The sequence below is a fragment of the Solanum lycopersicum genome, chromosome 2 (genome assembly GCF_036512215.1).
Source record: "Solanum lycopersicum chromosome 2, SLM_r2.1".
In the NCBI taxonomy this organism is placed as follows: Eukaryota; Viridiplantae; Streptophyta; class Magnoliopsida; order Solanales; family Solanaceae; genus Solanum; species Solanum lycopersicum.
The window spans coordinates 49,091,551-49,111,449 of record NC_090801.1 but is presented as its reverse complement, the minus strand read 5'-3'; the positions used below and the strand labels follow the sequence as shown (position 1 = coordinate 49,111,449).

Sequence of the window (19,899 nt, the reverse complement as noted above, 5' to 3'; positions counted from 1 at the left end):
AAAGGTGATGATGAAACATCTCAATACATTAAATGTTGCTATTGTTGGGTTTTAGCAAGTGTGAATGTGAAAAGAAAAGAGAGAATATGAAAGTGAGGGAACTACTTTGGAGGGAAAATGAAAAGTCATTTGCAAAGTGCAAATGAAAAGTCATTTCTCCCATATCGGCAAAAGAAATGTAAATTGTTGTCCTTATAGAAGGAAACACTTCCATTACTTCTTAAAAGAGCTAAGAAGAAGATGCCCCCTCGCGGCGTCGTCGTCATTGCTCGCTCGACTTTGGCTTTGGCTTTGGATTTGGATTTGGTAAATGATGTGATTGATTGATAATTTTTTTGGACAAAATTTATTTAATCAGTTTTTGTTAAATCAAATAAATCCTATTAATATTATCTCTTATAAATTTGCGGGTAACGGTAACATTCCAAAAAGTCGTTACTTTTACGAAAAGTCGTTACTTTCCAAAAAGTAGTTATTTTCCTAACAGACACATTTTTTTGAAAAGTTGTTATTTTTTCCAAAAGACACAACTTTCTGGATAAAATGGGTCTGAACAGATTTCACTCAACAGACATGTTCCTTGCTGAAAATGGCTATAAAAGGAAGTCAATTTTTTGATTTTTCAAACATTGAAAATTTTTTCTTTCTCTGCATTTATTTTTCTCTCAAATAAAAATCAAAGTGTCGATCGACTGAGTCTGTGTGACTTGTTGCTGTTCTTAAGTTCGTTGAAGTTAAAGAAGTTTGAGGTACCGCTATTTATTTAACAGGTTTAATCCGTTTTATCTTGGGAGAAATTAATCCATAACCTTGGGTACAGTGAGGGGATTAAATTTCTTAAGGACACACGGTAGTTTCTGTGGACTCGGATTAATTCTTGTATTTTATATTTTTTCTGCTTCATCTTATTTCTGTTTCTGTTTATTAACCTTATAAATACAGGTTATTGTAAGGATAACAATCTTAAGAAATTTAACAGTTTCTGTATTTGAGGTTTCTGGAGATTAAAACCTTTATGGTTTTCTACTCTGCTTGAATTTTTAAAATTCATTCTATTAACGATTAAAAGAACATAAAAACTTTATCGTTAAATCAGAAACAATTTGTGTAAAGATTTGTTCTTTACTGTTAGTATTTTAAATATTTAATTTATCTGCTATTTGTGACAGAAAAAAAATGACTAATTCAAGTCAAACAAATGCTGGAACAGTAAGTGTTGCAATAACAACGGTTGCACATAATTGTTCAAATGTTGCCTTAGCACCGGCTGAGAAACCTGCAAAGTTTTCCGGAGTCGACTTTAAGAGATGGCAGCAAAAGATGTTCTTCTATCTCACTACGCTGAGTCTGCAGAAGTTCATCAATGAGAATGTTCCTGTTATGTCAGATGAAACTCCGGCTGATGAACGATTCTTGGTAACAGAAGCATGGACACACTCTGATTTTTTGTGTAAAAATTATATTTTGAGTGGTCTGCAAGATGATCTGTACCATGTGTACAGCAATGCCAAAACCTCAAAAGAAATCTGGGATGCTTTAAAAAAGAAGTACAAAAAAGAAGATGACAGAATGAAGATATTCACTGTGGCAAAATTTCTGGACTATAAGATGATAGACAGTAAGACTGTCGTCACCCAAGTTCAAGAATTGCAGGTCATAATCCATGATCTCCTTGCTGAAGGTATAAATTTATTTAATGCCTATGTTAGAAATATTAAGTTTTCTCTTAATACTCACATAACCTTTAATGTAGGATTGATTGTGAATGATGCTTTTCAAGTGGCTGCAATTATTAAAAAGTTACCTCCATTGTGGAAGGACTTTAAAAACTACTTGAAACACAAACGCAAGGAGATGACTATTGAAGATCTCATAGTAAGGTTGAGAATCGAAGAGGATAATAAGGCTGCAGAAAAGAGGTCACGTGGTAATTAAGCAATATCTGGAGTAAATTTTGTTAAAGAAGATCCCATAAAATTAAAGAAAAGAAAGAAAGCATCTGGTCCAAAAAGCAATCCTCCTAAGAAGAAATTCAATGGAAACTGCTTTAATTGTGGTAAACACGGTCATAGGGCTAATGAATGCCGGGGTCCTAAGAAGGACAAAAAAAAGAAGGATCAAGCAAACTTGGCTAAATCCAAAGGAGAAATGGACGATCTCTATGCAATGCTTTCAGAATGTAACTTGGTTGGAAATCCAAGAGAATGGTGGATAGATTCTGGTGCCTCATGCCATGTTTGTGCCAACAAAAAATTATTTTCATCATATACTCCATCACTTACAAATGAAAAATTGTTTATGGCAAACTCCGTTGTTGCAAAGGTGGAAGGAACTTGCAAAGTCCTATTAAAGATGACATCAGGCAAGGTGGTGACTTTGAATAGGGTCTCATATGTTCCAGAATTGAGAAAGAATTTAGTTTCAATTCCAGTTCTGATCAAGAATGGATTTAAATGTGTATTTGTTTCTGATAAAGTAGTAGTAAGCAAAAATGATATGTATGTAGGAAAAAGCTACCTTAGTGATGGCCTTTTCAAACTCAATGTAATTGCAGTTGATATGAATAAAGATTTTTCTTCTTCTTACTTGCTTGAGTCTAAATGTTTATGGCATGAACGTTTGGGACACGTTAATAACAAAACCTTGCGAAAACTGATTTACCTAAATATTTTGCCAAAATTTGAGTGCAATAAATCAAAATGTCAAATTTCTGTTGAATCTAAGTATGCTAAGCATTCTTATAAATCCGTTGAAAGGAATTCAAATCCTTTAGAATTGATTCACACTGATATTTGTGACATGAAGTCAACACCATCACGTGGTGGGAAAAAGTATTTCATAACTTTTATTGACGATTGCACTAGATATTGTTATGTCTATTTGCTAAATAGTAAGGATGAAGCAATAGATGCATTTAGGCAATATAAAACTGAAGTTGAAAATTAGTTAGATAAAAAGATCAAAATGATCAGAAGTGATAGAGGTGGAGAATATGAATCTCCATTTGCAGAAATATGTTTAGAAAATGGAATAATCCATCAAACTACTGCTCCCTACACTCCTCAGTCTAATGGAATTGCAGAAAGAAAAAATCAAACTTTAAAAGAAATGATGAATGCATTACTTATAAGTTCAGGTTTACCACAGAACTTATGGGGGGAAGCTATCCTTACAGCAAATCAGATACTTAACAGAGTGCCTCACTCAAAGACAAATGTAAATCCATATGAGAAATGGAAAGGTAGAAAACCCAATTTGAAATATTTCAAAGTGTGGGGATGTCTAGCCAAAGTCCAAGCTCCTATACCTAAGAGAGTAAAAATAGGACCTAAGACTGTGGATTGTATATTCATTGGATATGCCACAAACAGGAAGGCATGTCGATTTTTGGTTCATAAGTCCGAACATCAGGATATTCATGATAATATAGTAATGGAATCAGATAGTGCTGAATTTTTTGAACATATATATCCGTATAAAACTAGACTTGAGTCATCTAGTGGGGGATCTAAACAACCCAGAGAAGAACCAAAAGAGAATGAACAAAATGAAGAAAGTCCAAGACGCAGTAAACGTCAAAAAACATCTACTTCATTTGGATCAGATTTTGTAACATTTCTTCTTGAAAGTGAGCCTCAAACATTCAAGGAAGCAATGTTGTCTAGCGACTCAACCTCTTGGAAGGAGGCTGTTAATAGTGAAATTGAATCAATCTTAAGCAATCATACTTGGGAGTTGGTTGATTTTCCTCCAGGGAATAAACCCTTGGGTTCAAAATGGATCTTTAAAAAGGAAGATGAAAGACGATGGAACTATTGACAAATATAAAGCAAGGCTTGTTGTCAGATGTTTTAGACAAAAACAAGGTCTTGATTATTTTGACACATACTCGCCAGTGACTAGGATTACATCAATTCGGATGTTAATTGCACTAGCTGCAGTATACGGTCTTAAAATTCATCAAATGGATGTGAAAACAACCTTCTTAAATGGAGAGATTGAAGAGGAAATTTACATAGAACAGCCTGAGGGTTTTGTAGTTCCTGGTAAAGAAAAGAAAGTGTGCAAACTTATTAAGTCACTTTATGGGCTAAAATAAGCACCAAAACAATGGCATGCAAAGTTTGATCAAATCATGTTGTCAAATGGATTTAAGATCAATGAATGTGATAAATGTGTTTACATTAAAGATACTCCAAATCAGGAAGTTATTTTATGCCTATATGTAGATGATATGCTTATAATGAGCAAAGACATTGCTAATATAAAAGCTACAAAGCGTATGCTTGCTAGTAAGTTTGATATGAAAGATTTAGGAGTTGCTGATGTGATATTCGGAATTAAAATTTTTAAAACTCCTAACGGTCTAGCATTGTCTCAAACTCATTATATTCAAAAGATACTTGAAAAATTCAAATTTTTGATGTAAATCTTCATCTTTCAAAGAATAAAGGTGAAAGTCAGTCTCAATTAGACTATGCTAGCGTATTGGGAAGCTTAATGTATGTCATGAATTGTACACGACCAGATATAGCTTGCACTATCAGTAAACTGAGTCGATACACAAGTAATCTTAATCATAATCATTGGTTGTCAATGAAGAGAGTTTTGTGATACTTAGATGACACTCAAAACAATGCTTTATATTACAATAGATATCCAGTCGTTCTTGAAGGATATAGTGATGCAAATTGGATTACTGGGTCAACTGAAACAAAATTCACAAGTGGATACGTTTTTGGTGGAGGAGCAATATCTTGTAAATCATCCAAACAAACATGTATAGCTCGCTCTACAATGGAGTCTGAATTCATTGCTTTAGACAAGGCAGGTGAAGAAGCTGAATGGCTCCGAAATTTCTTAGAAGATATTCCATTTTGGCCCAAACCAATGGCCCCTATATGCATACATTATGATAGTCAAGCTGCAATAGGAAGGGCTGGAAGCATTATGTATAACGACAAGTCTCGTCACATAAGACGAAGACATAACTCTGTGAGACAACTACTCTCTAGTGGAATTATCACAATTGACTATGTGAAGTCAAAAGATAATGTGTCGGATCCACTTACAAAAGGCCTAAATAGAGAGGGAGTTGAGAAATCATCGACGGGAATGGGACTATGGCCGAGAAGAAGTCATCGTGGCGGTAACTCTACCAGAAGAATGGAGATCCCAAGATCTAGGTTCAAGGAGATAAAACAAAGTCATTGATGATGGTTCAACATTGTCAAAGAAAAGAAAAAAATTATTATTATTATTTGATGGTTCATTCTCATGATGAGACAATGTTTAGTAACCAGGATAAAGACATAAGGACTTTTTAATGGTTTCTAAGTTTGATACAGGGAATATCAAATGGTGTATCTATGGGATAACACATTTAGAAATCACCTATCTAAGTGTGAAGTGTAAGCCGCTTCAAGGAGAATCCGATAAGGCAAGTTCTTTAAGCACTTACTATCCAAGATGTGTTCATGGCTGAAACGAACAAAACAATGAGAACTAAGAACAGTTCAAGGGTTGATTGTGTGATATATGTTGTCTAGGTATACACCAAAGCTCGACGGTTCAAAGATATTAAATCTACCGATTGACCGAGTATATCCGATATATGTTCACTACGGAAAGTTTAAAGGGAAACCTACTTATCCAGATGCGATTAACCTTTACCTACAAGACACACAAGTTTTTTCATGCATATGTTTTAACAATAGCCTTCCCCATTCATGTGGGGGATTGTTGGGTTTTAGCAAGTGTGAATGGGAAAAGAAAAAAGATAATATGAGAAGTGAGGGAACTACTTTGGAGGGAAAATGAAAAGTCATTTGCAAAGTGCAAATGAAAAGTCATTTCTCCCATATCGACAAAAGAAATGGAAATTGTTGTCCTTATAGAAGGAAACACTTCCATTACTTCTTAAAAGAGCTAAGAAGAAGATGCCCCCTCGCGTCGTCGTCGTCATCGCTCGCTCGGCTTTGGCTTTGGCTTTGGCTTTGGCTTTGGATTTGGATTTGGAAAATGATGTGATTGATTGATAAATTTTTTGGACAAAATTTATTTAATCAGTTTTTATTTAATCAAATAAATCCTATTAATATTATCTCTTATAAATTTGCGGGTAACGGTAACATTCCGAAAAGTCGTTACTTTTCCAAAAAGTTGTTACTTTCCAAAAAGTAGTTATTTTCCTAACAGACACATTTTTTTGAAAAGTTGTTATTTTTTCCAAAAGACACAACTTTCTGGATAAAATGGGTCTGAACAGATTTCACTCAACAGACATGTTCCTTGCTGAAAATGGCTATAAAAGAAAGTCAATTTTTGATTTTTCAAACATTGAAAATTTTTTCTTTCTCTGCATTTATTTTTCACTCAAATAAGAATCAAAGTGTCGATTGACTGAGTGTGTGTGACTTGTTGCTGTTCTTAAGTTCGTTGAAATTAAAGAAGTTTGAGGTACCGCTATTTATTTAACAGGTTTAATCCGTTTTATCTTGGGAGAAATTAATCCATAACCTTGGGTACAGTGAGGAGATTAAATTTCTTAAGGACACACAGTAGTTTCTGTGGACTCGGATTAATTATTGTATTTTATATTTTTTCTGCTTCATCTTATTTTTGTTTCTGTTTATTAACCTTATAAATACAGCCTATTGTAAGAATAACAGCTATGAGATATAATCACCTCAATTATCACAATAAGATGTGTTCAGTAAAAAAATATAATCACACATAATAAATAAAGTCAATAATATATCGGCTAATGCCCATATGCTTTGGCATTCTCGTATTACAATCCATATTCTATAGTAGTAAACTTTGCCTTTATAACATTGGTACTTGACCATTTTCAACCCATCACACACAAACAATTAATCGCGTTACCTTTATTATCCCTTTTCATCATTATAATTAATCAAGGTGGACAAGTGAACCCTTCACCAAGTCCTATTTTTCCCTAACACATACCACAAGGAAATACGTGAATTTCATACACTTAATAAGGGTTTAGAAAATTCACTTGCCTGATCAATCATACATTCACTTCGGAGTTTGAGCCTTCCCCTTTCCTTTAACTTCCAACTCAAAGCAATCTATTCAAATAAATAGTCACATTAAGATTTCAAAACTCACAACACTCATATTACACTGTATTTATCCTTGAACCAAAAATTCACCCAAATTTATAATTAAGTTCCTAAATCTTGATGTCAATTAACATTATTATTATCATATTTTCCATATTTCAAGTCTAGGGTTAAGTTCCAATTTTTCAAAATAATACAACGTAATAATTTTCATATAATATAATATCATTAATATTTAATTGCATATAATAATAATAATAATAATAATAGCACCTACACTTTGATATTTTGTTAAATAATTATAACAATAAAATAAAAGAAAGACCCAAATTATTATTAAGTTACATACAATATATATTGAATGGAGAAACCGTAAAAAACATACGTAAAAACCACCTGTGCATTTTTTTATTTTTTCAAATTTCAACCTCTCAAATGGAAAGGAATTTGGTCATCAATTAATGACGACTTTCAGATTTTATCCCCACCAAAACTTCCAAAACAAACCATCACACTCCTTTTTATTTTCTTATTTAACGAGCATATTATAATAAATAATATTAGATTAGCTACTTATCGATTCAAATAAACGTAGCAACAAATTCATCAAAGAGCATTTATTGCTCACGCTCTTTTTGTTATTCTTTTTCTCACATAACTCAATCAACTGGATAATGATAATATGATCTGATTTATATGGCTTTGTATAAAATTTAAGAGTGATTAATATAATTACACAATAACAAATATGATATGTAGTACGAAATTATTAGCTATGATATCAAATTCGTCACTAATTATTCGTTTTTAGTGACAAAAGTTTACTTTTCATGCTTAAATATATGAGATACATATTTTTAGTGACGAAACATAAAAATTCATAGCAAAGTTTTGTCCACTAAAATTTCCCACCAAAAAATTTATTGACTTCATTTGTTTAATAGTGTTAGTAACGAATTTAAAGTTATCTGTGACACATTATTTTGTCACTAATAATGTATCTAATTCATAAAAACATATGTTGTCTTATAATTTATTAAATTTTGATTGAAAAAATTCATCTAAAAAAACATGTTGTTATAATATTGACAAATTAAAATTCGCAGTTAAATATTATAAATTTTAGCTATGAAAATTAAAATTTAATTATGACATTTATTTCACATAATTCAGAGGCAATTTTAACCCTTTTTCATTTATTTATAACAACAGAATTCGGGGGTAAGTGAAATTTAGAAGCTTACTGCAACCTCAACACCATCTCCTTTCACTGTATTTTTCGATTATAAGCTTTAATATTTGCAACTTTCTTTAAAAGAGTATTTGTATCAATTCTGTCAAGAAAAGTTGCTCATTTCATATTGTGCAATGCTCTTGCTGGTTATTGATTGCCGGAAGTTAAGGATCTAATTTAGATGGTATGAACTTTTCACTTTCTCCTTGAGTTTCACAGTGAGCTTTCGTGGCAGTTTGAGGACTGATTTTAATAGAAATTTTATGTCACGATTTAAATTATCGTGAATGGCGTCCATACTAATTCTTCAATGGGAGGACTAACTACTAACTCCACTTAACCCGTCATGGTAGTTATGAAAATCAAATTATGAAAGAAACAACTAAAAGCAATTTAAAATTTGTTTGAGTTTTCATAAACTCAATCAATAGTTAAAACATTGTAAAATTTAAGCACTTGAAACGGAAAGGTGGAAGTACAAAACTTTAATTAGTAAATAATGAGGATGCAACCGCGAAATCTAGAAAACACAAGCTAATAGTTTAATGTATGTGTCTTAAGATATGGACAAGAAGATGTCGAAGAATCCATGACAACCTTAAAAGTAGTTCATCCTTGAATTTGAAGATCACGCTTCCTTCAAGTGAGGTCTTGTATCAATCGTCTGAATATGTCTTGCACTCTAAGAAAAAAGCAAGTGAAATATCAATAAAGACCATATTATACTTGTAGGAGATTACATATCTACTTTCAAGCATACATAATTATAATATAATTTTAGTATAACTTACATAAGTCATATAGTATAAGATTAAAATTACATTATATCCCTACTCTTTTCAATATGTCGCGCTAAAAAAGGAAACAAATCTGAAAATCTAATCAAATTTCATAAATTACGCTTACGTATCTTCTTTATCAATTAGACAGATGCTAATGCTAGCAAAACAAAGAAATTTAAAATTCAAATCCCTTCCCTTTTCTTTGTTGAAGAAACCTTTCAAAGTGATGAAGAGATACAATGTTTTGATGTGTGCAATTTTGTGTGTTGAAGATAGAAAAAGGGACCATTCTCTTAACGTAATACTTGAATCAAGAATTGATAATTCATGTTACATACAAAAAACAATATATAGAGTTGATTCAAACAATTCAGATGTGATGGTGAAGCAAATGTACATGGATAAAGCTAATTTAATGGCTGTAATGACAAAATAAAAAATAGATCATAGCTTGAATTTTTGAGTTAAAATATCTGATAACAAAAGGTATGTGACCAGAATTATTGTGTTGTAATACACTCTTTTTTTACTTTTTGAATATTTAAGTGTTAAACATTGTTAGTTACAAGTTGATACATCACTAGTTTGCTGCTTATGTGTTGACTTCTTAGATCTGTGTATCAATTTGTGGTTATTATAAAGAACCATGTACATGTTTATTCGTTCTTCTTATTATTTTTAATCTATCATTATAGAGGCATGAATAATTAAGACACATACTTTTTGTAAATGTATTTGTTAGTATATTAATCATGATACACTTCTATTTTGAACTTGATATATTACGAGTTTGTCGCAACTGTGTTGATTTTTAGATTTGTGTATCAATGCGTGGTTATTATAAAGTAACAGGTACATTTTAATTTGTTCTTATTTTCTGCAGTGCATCATTATAGAGGCATGAGTAATTAAGACACACATTTTTTTGTTTTTTTAAATATATTTATTAATATATTAATCATGATACATTCTAGTTACAACTTTATACATTACTACTTTTTCGCATATGTGTTGAATTTTAGATCTATGTATCAATTTATGGTTATTATAAAATATCATGTACATATGCCAATTCATTCTTCTTATATTTTGTAATGTATCATTATGGAGCCATGTGTAATTAAGTCATACACTTTTTTTTTGTTTGTTTTTTGAGTGTGTTTATTAATATATTTGTTATGATACATTGTTAGTTACAACTTGATACGTTACTAGTTTGTCGCATGTGTTCGATTTTTTTAGATCTATGTATCAATGTGTGGTTATTATAAAGTATCAGGTATATATTAATTCGTTCATCTTATTTTTTTTTGTAATGTATCATTATAGATGCATGAGTAATTAAGTCACAAAGATATGAAAAGTTTATATAAGTCAGTTAATGTATATCTGATAAATAAGATTTGTTGTGAACAATAATATGTTAGCCCCTAGGTTGTATTTATGGTCTATTACGAATACTGTTAATAATGTATCTTGAACTTTTTTTTTGTTTTTTTTTTATTGAAAATGATACATGAAACAATGCTTCTTTTTACTATACATGGTACACATAAAGCTATATATTAGTTTATTTTTTTGAAGATTGTTGTTGGAGATTGAAGACATCTGTTAAAAAAAATCGGATATATTTAAATTGAGGTACTACAATCGTGAACATAAAAGAATCAATGCCAGATAAGGACGATTTATCAGTTTCAGAATGCATTTTTGAAGAAATTTTCTTGCCACAAAGATGTAAAAGGATGTCTGGACGACCAAGAAAAAGAAGAAAGAAAAATTCAGATGAAAAACTAACCACAAACACAAAGTGTTGTGGATATTGTAAATAAGAAGATCACAATCGAAGAACTTGTACTTTCTTTTTCGAAATATAGTTGAGGAAGTTTTTATTTAGAATATTGTGATGTTTCAGATTAATAATTTTCAATTGTAATAGTTCATTTTATAAAATTTTCATTGTTACAACATTACAAAGTATTGTTAGCTTATTAATTTCTGATACAATAAATTTAAATGTTACAATTTTCAGTTTTATCTATATTTCTAATTGGTAATAATTTGATCACATGGTAAAATGATATAAAATTTTAAGAATTTGATACAAACTATTGTGTTTCAAATACATTATTTATATAATGTATGATTTTATGTTTGATAATAATGTATCTGATATAGAGTTATCGCAAAGTGTTATGTGTAAATATGATAAAGTGTAGTAAATTAAGGTATCACAACAAAAAAGAATTAAGTTATAAAGATAATACGTGTTTAAAATAAATATTGTAGTGATTAAATATTAAGTACAATTTTCAATATATTGAGCAATCTCAATACTAAAAGAATTTTTATATATTTATAAAAAATTTATAGATGAAAAATAAGTACCATGGACAAATTTAAAAAAAAATCAGAAAAAATGGAAAAAATGATGAAAAAAAAAACAACAAAGTTAAGATAATAAAACAATTTAAAATTAATTTTCTAGAGAGTTAAATCTTTTAAATTCAAATTAGGATGAAGTGATAAACATAATGGAGAAATTAATTGAAAAGATCACAATAATAAAAAATGAGAGAGATTTGTGGAGTGAAATTAGAATGTGATAAACATGGAGGATATGGGGAGTGAGAATTATGTATCCAGAAATTGTTGTGCTCAAAATAAGGGATTTTGAATTTTTTTCAAAATAGTAGGGAATAATGAAAATTATGAAAACAAAATGTGTGTATATATATGTAATTTTTCCATAATTTTATTCTTTCTATGCATAATTTTCTTTATTGTTATCTTCGTTGCTAATATATTTTAAATTAGTTTATACTTTTCAATGTTTAGATATATTATTTGATTTGAATTTGTAAATATTTATGAATTTTTTTATTTTGTAGTCGAACAGAAGTCACAGTTACATCAGGTCGAAAATTTTAAAAATTTACTTTATAAATATTTTAATTTGTATCCAAATAACTATAGGCTTGAATCTTATCAGACTGAATATATTGATATTTCAATAAAAATATTTTGTACTCATGTAAAATTAACCGCTTAATATGAAGATGGTTTGCTAAACACATGAAAATCAAATACAATATGATGACTTTCTCTTCTAAAGGCAGGGGTGAAGACACCATTGCGACATTAAGTAAGGAATTTGAGGAAATCAAGGCGCATCCACTTCGTCATCTCAGCCTATTTATATGCAATAGGTAGAAAAAATTCTGCCCTTCTAGCCTCGAGTAGTGAACTACACATTTAGTTAACATTTATAATTTACAAGTTCCAAACCTATGACCTAGGTAAAAGTAAAAATATATTTGATCTCTTTTTCAATCATTGTGTAATTTTAAGAAAATCGAAAGAGCTAATTAATTAAAATTGAAATAGAAGAATCAATTTTATCTTAGTGTATTTTGGTTTATAATTTTGATAAATCAACATATTAGGTTTAATTATTTTTAATGAAATACCAGATAATTCCAACCTGTGATTTTACAAAAAATATATTGTTATAATGAATTCTATTTTATGTTATAGGTAGAATGTTATTATACGAAAATAAATAATATACAAAAAATATTACTTTTTGAAGAAAATCAGTCCATTATAAAAAAAATTACCTTAAAAAATAATCGACCCTCATAGAAAGATTTAAAGAAAGAGATAAATAAATTAAAATAACTTTAATCAAGAGAGTTAACTAAAATAAATAAACAAATATGACATATGAAATGAACACATGGAAGTAGTGTAATGTTTTTGTTCTTATATAAACACCAAAACAATTTCAGTTACTTCACTCTTTTGGCTCTTTCCGTCTAAGTGTGAAATGCACTGAGCTAAGCTACCTCTTCAATTTCTTCTACTCTCATTCTCACCGATTCAATCCACATTTTTCATACTTGTTGCTGAGGAGACGCAATTTCAGTATGGACGGAGGTGATACTTATCAAACGGTGAAAGACGATTCCGGCGACATCGCCGGCGGTGGTGAAACGGTCACCATAAATATCCGATGTGTTAACGACTCCAAGTTATCTGTTCAAGTCAGCCTCGATTCCACCGTCGGATTATTCAAGTCCATCCTTTCCCAGCCGACTGATATCCCTGCTGAGGAGCAGAAAGTTATCTATAACGGCCGGATCTTAAAGGATGATCAAACCCTAAAAAGCTGTGGTAATAATTAATTTCTCTTATCTAAATATTTTTTTGCTACTCTATTAGTAATGCTGAATTATTTGTGTTTACTTTTTATACTCATGTTGCTGATCAATCAATCAAATGTACCTCAATTACGAACTTGTTAGGGTTTGTGATATTAATGTTGTAAACATTGTTAAAAAAAATTATTTAAAAGAATATTTGTATGTTTTGTAACTTGTATGTTATATAGAGGTGCATGTTATATAACTGAAAGTTCATTTTTTTTTGGGCTTTAACTACTGAATGTAGAGAAATGTACTTCGGTTGGCTTGGGATTGTATGCTAATGCATTTTCCTGTTCTGAGGAGTAATTTGAATTATTTGTTCATTGTGGAAAATAATGCATTGAGAACTGTTTTAACAAGAAAAAGAAATAATGCATATAGAAGTTGTTTCCTGAAATGGAGGAGAATCTGGTTTTAGAAAATAATTCATTGGAACTATTAGTGGGTGTTGAGATTGTGGATATTCTTAGAATGTAGAAGTATCTTCTTTGACGGTTGTGAAGGAGATATCCTGCAATTGAAGGGAGTAGTAATTTTTGAAAGCTTACATTCGACTCCTACATACAATACTTGACGTCATGAGCTCATTCACTCCATCTTGATAGGTAGGATTACGTTGACAAAATATTCCTTAATTTCTCGATTTAGAAGTGCAAATTTAATCTCTGTGTGCAAATTTAACCTCTTTGTTTGTGTTCTTTCCAGAATAGATGGAAATAATCGATAAGTTGTGTGTTAATGCATTAGGACCAAATTTTGATTCTAATAGATTTAAAGTCTTGCTTATTTGTTACAATATGCTCCCTAATCTGGCATGTTTTGTCTTGAGATAAGAAATAGGTAAAGGTCAATACGTGGAAAAAAGTAATATAGAGGAATGATGCAGTGGTATTGGGGTTTATTTTGCTTTTATTAGAGTATGAAGCTGTGTACGTGGATCTGCAATAGTAGGGAATCTGCATATTTGTTGCAGATCAGTTTCCATTTTACTACGTAGATTTGATTTAGCATGTATTCTCCTGTCTTTAACATGATGCTACTTAATGCCAATTATGTTGATCTGATTCATGATTGATTACTTATAACCACATAACATTCTGCATTGAGCTTTGGAATCTTATACTATCAAGATGCATGGAGCTTCTATTTTATCTGCTCTCTTGTTGCTTGTTATTAGCTGTCAGAATAAGAATCATAGTAAATTTAATTTTAATATTTGTGGCGAGCAGGTCTGGAGGCAGACCACACAGTTCATCTTATTCGAGGTTCTGCCGCAGCTGCTTCTGCTAGTGCAACCAATGTTGTAAATCCAAATGCTAATCAGGATGCTCCCAGGGTTGCTGTTCCCACTACAGGGGGGTTGTTTGTCAGAGTCGGATTGTTTTAGAGAGATTGTCAAAGATTCACCAAGAGGTCACAGGCTAATCAATTGAGTTTATAAATGTAGTGTCTCTATGTGTTGAAACTGTAGATGCGGTCTTAGTGGCTTAGTGTAACCATTCTCATTAGTGGTCGTACTGATTACTGAAATGGCACTAAATATTAATGCTGGGCATCAGTAAGGAAAAAGAATAAAAACATTTACTATGAAAAACAAAGGGGAAAATAGCTACAGAAAAAATCAAACAAAAAAATATTGTCTATTTGTTATTCGTTTTTCTTATTGGACACCATTGAACTACTTTCAACCCTTCCAATTACTTTTTTAGATTCATTTTCTTACTAATATAAATAAGCTAAGCTCCGACAATGTTAATTTATCAAAAATAAACTTTACAGATTTTAGTGTCAAGTATGACATGATAGACATTGTCCTTCAGATTTTATTATTTCAATACAGAACTATACTTCAGATTTTATTATTTATGTGTCTACTGTCACGACCCGCCTGATACCCGGGCAGATCGCGACCCGTCTAGGCAGCCAGCAGCGTGTGCAAGGGGACAGACAGCCCAAAACGGCCAGCAGGCAGAGGGTCAGGCGTCCAAGCAGGCAGCAGACAAAGAGTCAGGCGTTTCAGCCGTTACAGGCAGTTTCAGCAGTTACAGCCGTTTCATCAGTTACGGCCGTTTTAGAAGTTACAGCATGTGGGGAGGCGGCAGTTTCAAGCCTTGGAGAGGCTTGTGCAGGGCCTCTGGAACGTGGGGCAAACTAGGGAGCAGCTAGGAGTTCTTTTTGGAAGACTTAGAAGCATGTCTTGAGGGCATGGACTTAGGGGCTTGTATATAGTGTAGGATTTATTTACTCTTTGTGTTTAGAGTAGTATAAATAGGTAGTCATTGTATTTGTAATACATCCACCAACATATGAATACAAGTCTTTCTTCCAAAATCTGCCTTTGTATCTCTTTCTTATTTCTCTTAGCGATCCAAAATTGTGAGAGGCTTACTTGAGTTTGCGAGATACGTGAAAGAATCGTGAGCAAACCATCAAGTGCCGCACGGAGTCTTGTCTGAATCAAAAAGGCCGTGACAAGGGGAAAATAGCAACAGAAAAAATCAAACAAAAAAATATTGTCTATTTGTTATTCGTTTCTCTTATTGGACACCATTGAACTACTTTCAACCCTTGCAATTACTTTTTTAGATTCATTTTCTTACTAATCTAAATAAGCTAAGCTCCGACAATGTTAATTTATCAAAAAAAAACTTTACAGATTTTAGTGTCAAGTATGACATGATAGACATTGTCCTTCAGATTTTATTATTTCAATACAGAACTATACTTCAGATTTTATTATTTATATGTCTACAGACTTTATTGTTCATTGAAACTGTTTTCATCATCATTTCATTAAATATTAGAATATTAATATGTCTATTTATTTCTCTTGAATATGATGTATGTTTTTATGTCAGATTACTGTTAAGTGTCACTGACATGTTTTCTGATCACAATATAAGACATTCCGGATTGAACATTTTTCATCTATATAATTTAAAAGTCATTATGTTGCCCATTTAGAGGTACCAAGGGTTTAAAAGAGAATCCTTTTGATATGTGTCTGGAAATAATTGTTTTTTTTTTGAAAAATAAATTGCGTTTTGTTCATCTTCAACAAAAAGACGCGTGATTTTATTCATATGTTTCTGGACATAGAGAATGATGTGTGCATAATTCTTCGGGTATGTTCTTCCATCATTCCTTTCTATTTTTTTACAATCGTTCTTTTTCCTTTTAGGAATATCTGGTACAACAAGGGCTATTTCCTTACCTTGATCATCCACAATCAAACCAGTAAGTATGGACATATATCTATGGATTTTCACTTGGCTAGAGAATCTCACAACTCCTGATTCAGCTGATATGATGATATGCATCTCCTTGTCTCATTATTACTCATTGTTTCTTGTCCTACAAGTCACCAAAGGAAAAAGAAATATTACTTAGATTCATATTTCACTTGCCAAAAAATAGTCTAAGCCTTTCTAATTAGGTTGGATAAAAGATAAACTTGTGAGTGGCTCGAGATTTTTACTCTGATTATTATGGGGTAATTTTCTGCCTTGCGTCTATCACTTCTGACAAAGTATCTTTTCCGCATGCAGAGAACAAGATCAAGACGAAGCTGACGAAACAGGTAATATCATTCTATATATTTCCCAATTTGATATCCTTGTAACTGTAAATATACCCTTAGGTTTGGAGGGAATGATCTCTTGATTTAGGAGCAAATAAATCCTCTTACAATATTTTACAAATGTTACTTAAGTCTAGTATTTTAATGCAAAACTAGCCTATAAGGAGCAATACACTTAATATTTTTGTGATGCACATTATTTGTGATGTTTCATATAAATGGACAACTTCTTTGTATTGTTACATGGTATATGAAATTTGAGATTTTACAAGGGCGACAGAACTGATTTGGATTTATACCTGTTAGGAGTTTATTTTTTTGTTAAAAATATTGATTGAAATTTATAGGTTGAGAATGCGGGTTTGGTGGGAATATAGAAGACACAAATTCAGATAAAATATATAAATGTCAGAAATGAACTGTACAAAAGAGTGATATTAGTATGATGAATGCTTATTTTAGATGATACTCTTTAATTGGTGAAATTAGCGAGAAAGTCAACTGAGGTTGGAACAGTTGGAACTGTGACGAAGAACTCTAGTTTTAGCCTTTTATTTAGGTTAATTAGAAATAAAACAAACTACCTATAAAAAGTAGAAATTTGACAAACTATGTTCACTGCAAGTTATAATAAGATCACTCGAATGAGATCACTAGATGAGATAGTGGTGCCCAAATGTAGAGAGTGGAAATATTTGCTCTCATATTTGAGGGGAATGATATGATTGATGAAGATGTGACACAATCTAAAAGAGGATTGTGGAAACGGAGGAGTGCTAAGACAGTTGTGATATACGTGAACGCTTAAACACAAGTTGTATGCAACGGCAGCGAGATCAGAGATGTTATATGGGAGTGATTGCGAGTAATGTAAATCCATGTGTATCCACAAGATAAATTTCCTAAAAATTGTGTGGATATATAGCCATACGGGGTCATTAAGATTAGAATTATCACATCTGACCCAAAAAAACACATGATAAGATGAGAGTCTGGCTTTCTATGTCCTATATAGACCTCCACATGCATTGGTCAGTATGTGCGAAAACATGATGATTGAAGGTGATAAAAGAAGAGAGGGATAGAAAGTTGTATTTGAGAGACTTGTAGATCTCGACATCAATATGAATTTAATGTCAGATCATAATACAATAGAATCAAAGAATCTATACATGAGTTACTCTTTTATCAGGTCAAGTCTTTGGTAGGAATCTCTTTTTGTTGTTGGATACTTGTTTGTTCGACTAACGGGATTTAGAGAAAGTCTAGTTCTAGGCAAAAATCTTAGTGTTTATTTTTTAGAGTTAGGGAATCTAATAATTGTGGGTGATTTTAACTCACATCAACTGTGGGTGACTTTAATAATTGCAGAATATCAGAACGGGGCAATGGAAGTGGCGAGGAACGTGGTTGATAGTACTCTAGAGAGGCCAAGTTTGCATGAATTCCCCGGATTAAATAATTGTTAGTTTATTTTTCGTCTTTCTCATTCTATCTCTATATATCTCGGACTTAACTCGGATGCTCATATTCCTGTTGACATCTTATTGCAGTAGGCCCAGAGGAATTATATGCTATGCTGTTTCTCCAGGTCGTTAGACTACATCGGATTCTTTGACAGTGAAGAAGCACTTATTGCCGTGGAGGAACTTGAAGAAGACAGTGGAGAGTAGTGTATGTATATTCTCTTTTTATGACTATATATATATATAGAGGGAGAGAGATCCAGATGAAATTGTTTATGTAGACAGAAGAAAAGGAGATTGGTGGAGGAACTAGTTCTTCAGTTCATTGTACATGCTATGTTAAATTGTTCATTATCATATGATTTTATTGCCTACTTTCCTGTAGCATTTTGTTTTTGCTTTGCTAGGTGGATTCAATTTGATCATAGAGTTTCCATGCAACGACTATGCTTCCAAAAAGGGTCAAAAATACCTCTAACCTACCCAAAAAACCTCACAAACATTTTTATCTAAAAATACTGTCAATTACTCATTATTTTTGGTGCAAATATACTCCTCTTTCCCTCCCCCCCTTTGATTAAAAAATACCTTTATAATATTAATAATGTTGTATCTAGAATTCAGTAATTTTCCTTCAACAATCTATATATCCATAGTCCAAATCCTCAATTTTCCTATTAATCAAAAGTGATAAAAAGATTTACATAACCTTTTAATTCTTAGATTGTCATTAATATTAAATATGTCTTGTTTTAAAAACCTGGTTAGTTTTGATTCTTATATTTCATAATTGTGGCCGGCAATTGCATTATTACAATTGATATTTGGTTGCATAGGATTTCTAAGAAATTGTAGGTACTTGATGATACATAAGGAGGTGAACCTTCACTAATACTAATTAGTCTAATTAAGAATTGGAGGCACAAAATATCGAGCAAAATATCACTTAGCTTCTATAATACTAATTAGTCTAATTAGTCTAATTAAGAATTGGAGGCACAAAATATCGAGCAAAATATCACTTAGCTTCTATAATATAGAGCTATGTATGTACTCTTGTTTTGTATCTCTAATTTTTGTTGTTGTGATTGAATAAGTTTAAACCTACTCTACATAAAACATCTCATCTCGCGCACTTGCCTCTCAAAACATTGTGTTCAATTCCGTCCATAATAATTTTATTTGGACTTTGTTGGAACATTGTTACTTTTTGAATTGTATTATAAATATGATCAGCTACCAAAATAGACACTTTATGAATCTTAAACATCAAAACGGATTCTCTCTAAAAACATACGTCAAAACGGACGTTTGCGCATTATGAGCTAACTATAACTGTGATCCTTTAACACTGTCATTCTCATTAACCCTCACTCACTTCATCCAAAATAATATATTATGTCAACCTTAAAAGTAGTCCGCGCTCTACAATTCTTTTTATATCTTTCTCAATTTTAAATGCATTATGAAGTTTTTTCAATACATAAAATCATGACTGTTTTTTTCAATAATAAAAATATGAAAAAACTTGAGCATTT

At 31.4% G+C, this 19,899-nt stretch overlaps 1 protein-coding gene across 1 annotated transcript; it reads left to right on the top strand.

Annotated features, from left to right (window-relative positions):
• The first annotated feature begins 12,675 nt into the window (after nucleotides 1–12,675).
• Nucleotides 12,676–14,991, top strand: LOC138342302 (ubiquitin domain-containing protein DSK2b-like). Its single transcript, XM_069294638.1, has 2 exons — nucleotides 12,676–13,283; nucleotides 14,545–14,991. Exons 1-2 carry the CDS (start codon nucleotides 13,037–13,039, stop codon nucleotides 14,700–14,702), a joined length of 405 nt encoding a protein of 134 aa, XP_069150739.1. The 5' UTR covers nucleotides 12,676–13,036; the 3' UTR covers nucleotides 14,703–14,991.
• The last annotated feature ends 4,908 nt before the right edge of the window (nucleotides 14,992–19,899 follow it).

Coding starts and splice junctions, on each gene's coding strand:
- LOC138342302 (XM_069294638.1), top strand. CDS start 13,037: ATGGACGGAGGTGATACTTATCAAACGGTGAAAGACGATTCCGGCGAC. Junction 13,284..14,544: donor TCAAACCCTAAAAAGCTGTG/GTAATAATTAAT, acceptor TGTGGCGAGCAG/GTCTGGAGGCAGACCACACA.